We start from the raw sequence: 8,896 nt of genomic DNA on the forward strand, positions 1-8,896 counted from the left end.
CCCCCCCCCCCCCCCACTTACTAGCATGGGGTCCGGGTCCAGCTCCCTAAATCTCTGAAGCTTTCTGACTCGATTCAGACCTTTTTATTGGTCTCCTGATTCGATTAGGATTTGGAGATTTGGCCACTGAATCGAGCCGAATCTCCTCCGAATTGAATCAGCACCTGAATCACAGCCCTACTATGCAGCAATACTGCAGGAAAGAGTCTGGGGTTATAATGTTTCAAACTAAGTTTCAGTCAGTTCTGCAGTGCTGCTACAGAAGGAGAAAAACATCATTCTGTGGTGTATTAACAGGAATGTGAGACATGGGAAGTAATTATTCACTTGGGCCTCTTCTGTGAGGCATCAGAAGGAGCACTTTCAAGTTTTGTGCACTGCACGTCAAGAAAGATATAGGTAAATTGGAGAGAGTAGCTATAACAGAGAAGGTCATGTTTTCCTGACCTCGTCAGGAAAGGTTGAAAGAACTGGGTTTGTTTCATGCAGGAAAGCTTTGACACAACAGTTAACCACTATATAATAACTGGTTTTACAGAACAAATTTATCATTGTCTTCTGTATGTTCAGTGTACAATAGGGCAAGAAAAAAGTCAGCTCAATTTGCTGTAAAGAAGATTTAGGTTGGATACTGATAACGTTTTTTAACTTCAAGGGTGGTGAACACCTATACCAGGCTATCCAGGGAGGTTACGGAATCTCTTTTATTGGAGCTTTCTCAGACCAGATCAGACAAACATCTCTCAGGGCGGGTCTCAGTATACTCGTTCCTGCCTCCAAGCACAGGGCAGGACCGACTATTTCTTGTGATCATTTCTAGCCTCACATTGCTATGATTTTGAGACTGAAGTATCCAAAAAGACAGAAGCTGATGAATTAACCTGCTGCACCACTGAACAAGTTGCCATCCCGCTGTGGTAGGGCAGTCTGTTGCAAACACAGAAGCTGCTGTTGAACAGCTGTTCACCAGCTGAACAGTTATGCAAGGCAGTTGGTATACAAAACTGGCTTGCAGAGTATTGTACAATGTATGGTTGGATTATTTATATTTTTCACACAAATATATAGAATTTTTTTTTGAAAGGGAGAAGAACTTAAAAGTGATTTGACTAGAAGATCTATTTGCTTACTTTATTATATCTATCAATGCATAAATATTAAGGAAGGAATTTGAAGTCAAAACCTACTTCTGCTGGGCAGCGTTGCGTAGATAAGAAGTGATTGTGGAGGTCAGAACAGAATAATCCTAAAATATTACATTGTTATTTTATGAAAAACAGTTTAGTTTTTTCTTCATTTAAAACTTCTGTGTAAATTGCTGAAATGTTAAATTGAGGAACATGGGAGCCATCAGAAGTAAATGTGTACATCTTAATAGTGATTTCATCTTAGAAGATTCTGACATTTTCCTGAAACAAACTTTAATAAAAGGAAAACACCTGTCTTTCTTATAGTCAGGCATGGGCAAACAGCTTATCTGGCCAGACATAGTACATAGTATTGTGATTTGTGAATTAATACTGTAGGCTCCACTCCTGTGGCTCATTGTGCATGCAGAGAGAGCCCAGGTGACTCCAGCAAATTTCCTTACATAGGCTACATTCTGCTCACTTGCAGCAGTTTGTAGAACTGTGGTCAGAAATGGCAAATGATATGTCAGAATTAGTGGTCCATTGAGTCTAGGTTCTTATCATATTTTATCATGGAAAAGAAATAGTACAGCTGAGTGTAGTACAGGTTTAGTATAAGGATTTATCACGCCTGTATCTGTAATTAAATTTGTATCCTTACTTTGCAAGCGTTGCAGTTAGTGGGAAAATGCTGTACAATTCAGGCTAAATGGCAAGAAAAGGTTGTCAGTCATATTTTTCTAATTTTTCCAGATAATAATAAAAACATTGAAGAAGATGCTATTGCTTTCAAATGGCACCAGCTTATCTATAAATGGGACTGGATGGGGCTGGCTTTTGTGCAGTAGGTTGGTGCTGGACTGAAGTTTCTCTGTGTTTTTGTGTAGTGCTTTGGATAAGAGCCAGATTTAGACTGTTGGGTGCTATGGGAATGCAAATGATGCAATTAAAATAAATTAGGAAGCCACTTCAGAACCTGTATTTACTTAAAATTACATTATGTTTTTTGCTTATGTATTTCTGACTCAAATGTTACATGCATTATCATTAGGAATTAGGCAAGCACAAGTGGCATCTGTAATGTACTTTTGAAGAGTAGGTGCTGTTTATTTGCGTATTTGACATTTTCTCAGTTGGTGGAAGTGCAGTCCAGTGTTCAAAAAACATTCATTGCAGTGTTGCTTCACCATGCACAGCAGACATTTCAATTAGGGAAGAATAAATTCACGTGATATGCTTATCAGGAAACTTTTCCCTGTTCACTGATTTCTAAGCCCCTTTTTGTCATTTTTATTGGACCAAAAGTGGCTGCATCAAGATGTACTTTTATCGATGCTGCTGTCACTTCCTTATAATGACATCTTTTGTATATTTATAGGTTTTGTATTATGGAAGATAATTTATCTTGCACAAAATAGTTGCTTCCTATATTAAAAATCTACTACACAGGTCCCTAAATAAGTAACTGCCTGAAAAGAACCATAACAGATGGTGACATTGCTAAATCATATAATATAAATCTTCAAGGGAAAGCCCACATACCAGGAAAAAAGGACCAAATGAACAAAGTATCTGGACAGCACTTGGGAAATGAGGAAGTCCATAGATGCAGAGAGGAATAGTTAGTTGTGTTAGTCTGAAGTCAGGCAGGAGGCATGGTAGAGATGCACCGTATAGAGTAGACTAACTAAATCAGAGATGCGTAATCTTTTGGGAGCCTTATATCACTTCATCAGATGCTTATGAGCTCATAAAAGCTTATGCATCACTGGCTTAGCTAGGTTGTAGATGCACAGCAGTTGCGGTTCAGAATTCCCTGTGGTATTACTACACAGACGTGCTTCTCCCTGGACCTGGAAGGGTCACTTCTTCGGATGAGAACGTAGTTATTCTTTATGTATCCAGTCAATCCTTGGCCTCATGTAGGGCATCAAAAGCAGTGGTTGGTAGTGTCTTTGTATGGCTGACCAGGGGCTGACTTGAACTATTGATCTGGTTGTGAAGGGCTTTAAAATATCATTACGCATCTGCCAAGTTAGCCAGTACCTAGTGAATCTGACTTGTGTGATCATCTGCTTCATTTAATTTCTCCCTCAGAATAAATCTGTCTGAACTTGCCTCTTCCCTATGTACTGCTACAGAATGTGAGAAAGCAAACTTTAATTTCTTTAAGCATATTTTTATGTGAGAGAGGAATGGAAGATGAATTCGGTTTTGTTTTTACGTTTTTTACAAAAGTGATCATTTTAAAATACTTGAAAACGAGGATGAAGTCTCATTAGGTGAGGAAAAGGGAAAGAAAAAATAGCAAGAAGGTTGCAGACTGAAGCAATAGGAAGTGATTTTTATACATAGTAGTACCAGTAATTGCTATCAGAATACATTTAGTGCGTTTTCACCTTGAAAAGCAGATGGTTAAAAAATGTAGCACCTTTTATTCTCCAGCAGATCTGACTATTATCTTTTAATAGATGGAATTAAAAATCATGCATACTTGGGAATTGGCACTCTCAGATTTGCAGGATCTCATGCAATATGGAGGCCTTTATTTTGCCTATTGGATACTGTGTATCATCATCATCATCATCATCAAAAAAAACTCAGTGGATTTCTCTTGAAGGCTCCTTAATTCTCCTTCTCTCACTGTTCCATGTGAAATGTAAAACAGTGAACTATTGTCCCTCACATTGCTTTTAAAATAAATCCCCAAAACAGCAGTTACGATTTTATCCAGATGCTAAGTAGCAGAACTGGCATTTGATTCAGGTGCCAGAAATCTTTATTAAGAAAATAATTTTATGACTTATGAACTGTGGTATGTTTGCTCTGTTTTTTTGCTATGTTGGCTACATGTATGATTCACTGATATGCTGTTTGCTAGGCCTGTACGAGTAGGCAGCTATTTGATCTGGCTTCAGATCTGGCCACTTCAGATGCTACAGCAATCCGATCTGGAGCTCCAGACTGGGTTTCTGCTTCGATCCAGCTGAGGGTATAATGGGTAATCAATGAAATATCTATAACTTTGTTGTCTTTTGTCTGATTTGGATGAAACATGCAGGGGTGGTAGCCTCTACTGAGAGCATGAAGCCTGCCATGTTTCAAGAAGATCAGTGCAGGGGTTCAGGGGGAACTGCACCCCAAATTCTTGAAAGCAAAACTTGTGTCACTTACATGTATTACACCATGGGGGTCAAAACTGCAGAGGTAGTGGACCCTGCTCAGGCCACAAAGCCTGCCAAGTTGCAAGGAGGTAGGTGCAGGGGTTTGGGGGAACTGCACCCCAAGCTGCTGATGGTCAAAACTTGTGACATATGACCCTGTGTGTGTTAAGGTTCAGTGGGCTGAAAACTGCAGGGGTGGTGGCCCCTGCTCAGGCCACAAAGCCTGCCATGTTTGTGCTATAATGACAAAGGGAGTATGTATCATAACAGTTGGATTTGTGTTACTATGTTACTTTTTTTTTGTTTTTTTTTGGTGGAAATCCTCATCTCTCAAATCTTTTGGAGCTGTCATAATGTGGAAGTGTATCAGTACCTGCACGGAGATAGTGAGCTGACACAAGAACTATATTCTAGTACTAGTTAGGTGCTTCCTTGAGAGAGGAATTCTGTTCAAGATGTAAATTATATGAACAATAGCAGTAAAATTACTACTTTAATAATCTTCCATTTGCCACATACTGTCCACTGGTCAGTGTAAACAAAGTGTAAGTAACTGTACAGTATCAAGGTGAGAACTCTCTTAATCTAGGAATTTTAGATTGACTGTATCTGATCCCAAGGAAACTTTCAAGTGTAATTGTTTTTGACAAATGTTTGCTATGTATTATGTTGCCCAGTATCCTAGTTTTGCAGACAAACCCTTATCCTGCTGGCAAGCTCATGAATCATCTTACGGGTACTCAGTATTTGAGTGAAAAAGGCTGTGGTCATTTAGGTCCCAATTTGGGACATGGCTCCAGGGAACCCTGTACCTGTCATCTGATGGTTCCCCAGGGCACAGAATATCCCTGGAAATTTCCAAAAGCAAATTTGACAGGCATTTGACTGGAATGGTTAATTCAGGGGTGACTTGAGTGGAGGGCTAGACTGCATGACCTCATAGGGTCCCTTCCAGCTCTATTTTCCTGTGCTCCTATGATCTTTTATATAAAGTGCTCAGTACATGAAAAAGGTATATAGGTTGTAGCTGTGTTGGTCTAAAGATATAAGCAGACAAGGTTTTTTGGGTAAATCTGATATCTTTTATTAGACATTAAAAGTAATGTTTATCAAAACATGTTTTACATCTAATACAACATGAAATATTAACTGCAACTAGCGAATTGTTGCATTGTTCCTGGACAGTATGGGCCACCTTTTCCAAAGCATATAGGTGCCTTGAGGTGCAGCCAGGTGCCTAATAGTTGTTTGTTAGGCATCTAGCATGTTTTAAGGATGTTGGATATCAAAATACGTTGAAAACCCTTATCCATTTATTTCAGGTTGTATGGGGGTTTTTTGGTTTGTTTGTTTTTTCTAAATTAACAGATTTCATCTACTCGTGTTGAGTTTTTGTGTATAGCATGGAAAACAAGTGTTCCTGCTTTTATAACTCCCAGTTTCTTCAACTTAAGCAAACTGGTCCAAATGCAGTAAATATTTTCCCTGCACTACCTAGTTAAACTAAAAACAACAAATAATTAAGACAAAAATATTTTTTCTGCACAATAGAAATGAAGTACCTCCACTTAAAAAATTCTAAATACCAGCAATTACTTCATTATAGACTGGAAATAAAAGATACTTAAGGTACTACATTATAAAGCAATTGACAAAACTTGAGATGATCTCAGAAGGTAAAGTAAGTTTTCCTCATTTTTTCATATAATCGAAAAACTTGCAGAGGACTCATTCATATATAACATTTTTTACCAAGTTTAGGTATTCATATTAATTTTCAAATCAAATTTTAAACACTTATTTTTAAAAAGGAAAAACATATTTAACATAAACATTCTACTTTTCTTTTATTTTCCCTACTCAGAATTCATGATTTTTCTTTTTAAATTGTAGGAGTTTTTGGCCTCAGTTTTCTTTACTTTTAAAGATTCAGATATTTTCTAAACTGTTCCCTAAAAGAACAGGATGGTTAGAAATAGATGTTTTTCTTTTAATGAAAAATGAGATTTTCACATAATTGCATCTACTAGCACAACAGCTATAAAATCAAGCTAGCAATGCTGTTGCTTTGCATCAGACTCTTGTGAACTGGAAATGGTAGCAGTCCTGGAATCATCCACAAATAACCAGCCCTTCACTACCCCTGTTTTTGCATTTATTTGTTTGTTCCTTTACAGTTCACCAACAAAGGGCACAGTTAAAGTGATTGCAGTCATCTGTCATGGAAGAGCACCTACTTTTTGGCAAAGTGACTTATAATGAGTTGCTGTGTTATGTCTCCACAGTGTTCACAACTGTTTTCTTACACCTAATTGCAAATAGAGCCATTCTGGGGTTTTATTCAAGGCCAGGAACTAGGGAGGCAGAGCAGGGAAAGACTTGATTGGTGAGATTGCATGGAAAGTAGATGGCCTTCAAGTCCGTGACCTGAAATACTTGAAAAATAGTGGTCATTTGATACAGGTTTGTCAGTTGAGTCACTTAATATCCCATAGAGCATGCAGTTCATAATTCCTCAGGGTGTAGTTAACTAAGGCACAATCTAATTTTGTTGTAAATTCCATTTGTATGGACATTGTTCATGTTATTCCAATAACTGCTATCCACAAATGGAAATATTTATCTTCTGCTAGTGATAAATAAAAATTCTTACCTGTACACACACAAAACAAGTGGTCAGAAAACTCTTTAGGTTGTTTCATAGAGCAGGAAGGGAGGCTTGTGGCATGTATGCTGCCAGTTGGCCACTTCTGTGGTATAGCTTCATGTCTGGTACTCTAATGACTCTGACTGTGTTAAAGATAAATCATATCAATGGTTCTAAACTTTTCTGATACCACAGACCACCTTAACTGCAAAGTGATTTGTATGACCTCAGGAACCAGAAGTAAGGTATCTGACTTGTTATGGAACCTAATTTGGCAGAAACAAATGGCCTGCACAGCTAATTAGCTTCCCCTCAGCACTGTGCTAAGGCATCTGTGTTCCTTCCCATTTAGGAAGCAGTACATGCCGAGCAGTGTGGCATTTCAAAGTGATGCTGTTCAAGGCCTGGGGAGGGGATCAGCCAACCCTCTCCCTCTGGCTCCACACTCGTGGCCCGCTGATGGGCTGAGAACTGCACCCAAGAGCCACTGAGCTGGAGTACCAGGCTATTATGCCTCTTTTGTTTCATATTAATAAGGCTGTGTCCTTTCAGTGCTATTATTTTGAAACGAAAACCCTGTAATTTTTATGTGGAAATAGGTTTGGCAAGGGTGACTATTACAGGCCAAGATAAGCTGTGATCTGCATTAGTCTTGAAATAGGACAACAAGGAAAGCCCTAGAAAACAAAGGACTTGGGCGTCTGAAAACAGGAGAGCTATTCAAGGTTTACCTGCTCATTTGCAGATGTCACCAGCCTCTGCTGGAGTTTAGAAAGACTCCATGGCTTGGTTAAATACACCTATTCTTCTTTGAATAATTGGGAGCCAAAGATAACAAATCTCTTTGTTAGGGCCTGTACCTTGACTGAGTGAAGAGGTTTGTGTGTTCCAGCAGCTCAAAGACCTATGCTGGCAGGAGGTTTAATTTTTGGCAGGACTATCCAGTCAAGACAAGTCAAAAGATAGGAACCCAGCAAAAAGCAATCTGCTGGCCCTCCAGTGTGAAGACTGAAGGATAGGCCAACAGCTTCTCCTTTTAGATTAGTTAAATTATGGAAGTATAATACGATTGCTATTCAGACAGAGACAGTGGATCCTTGTGCCCTAAGTTACAGCTGATCACACTGGAAGGGTTTAGATTCAGAAAGACAGAAACCCAGCAGTAAATGGATTTTGAAGACCTTGTCTTATTGGAGGAATGAGTGCTGCTGCTGTTGGAGATGATGTTGGGTACAAAATACAAGTATGCTTTGCTTCAGTGAGATGTTTGGTAGTATATGGCTCTAAGAGGTGGTCGCATATAATCCAACAACTACATGCTGCAGCCTACTGAAATAAAGCAGATCTTTTTCTTGCACATTATTATTCTAGATGGTAACTGCATGGTTTTTATTTAGATGTCAATTGCAGGGTGTTTGCACTTGAAATATAACAAATAGACATGTAATATGCCTTTAAAATTAAGTTATAAGGGACTAAATTATTTTGCATTATACTCTTTGAAGCTAAGCACATTGGTGGTGGAATTGATAGAAAAATTTGGCCTTTTCTATGTACATCAAATCTGACTGGCTAGTTGTGAATCGTCCCCCCACACCTTTTTCATACCAATTAAAAAACAAAACATACCGCGAACAAGAATGCCTCTTCCTCTACATTATTTTCAGTATCCGTTTTCTTTCTTTTGCTGTCTGCCTCTTCCTGTCTCTCCTTGTGTTCTTCCACTGTGTGTTGTAATTCATTCTCAGTATCTTCTGCCTCTTCCAGCTACTTTCCCGTTTTTGTTGAATTATATCAGGGAGGGCAAAATACAGCCCATAGGTTGGATCCAGCCTGCGGAGGGTCCCTTGGTCCTGCCTGGCCCAGGCACTGTCTGCCTGTGGCACATCCTGCCGCGCCCTGGGCACACAGTGGGGCTGGGGTGGCTCTGCAGCGGGGCTGCACCAAGAAGCACT

The 8,896-nt window shown here is 39.2% G+C and overlaps 1 protein-coding gene across 1 annotated transcript in view; it reads left to right on the plus strand.

Moving 5' to 3' along the window:
* The first annotated feature begins 308 nt into the window (after positions 1-308).
* HOMER2 (homer scaffolding protein 2) overlaps positions 309-8,896 on the plus strand; it is a 120,317-nt gene continuing 111,729 nt past the window's right edge. Inside the window, exon 1 of the mRNA XM_019504129.1 lies at positions 309-315. Within this exon, the coding sequence (XP_019359674.1) occupies positions 309-315 (7 nt within the window). The remainder of the gene's footprint in view (positions 316-8,896) is intronic.

Source organism: Gavialis gangeticus, unplaced genomic scaffold, assembly GCF_001723915.1.
Source record: "Gavialis gangeticus isolate Ggan-Ray unplaced genomic scaffold, GavGan_comp1, whole genome shotgun sequence".
In the NCBI taxonomy this organism is placed as follows: Eukaryota; Metazoa; Chordata; order Crocodylia; family Gavialidae; genus Gavialis; species Gavialis gangeticus.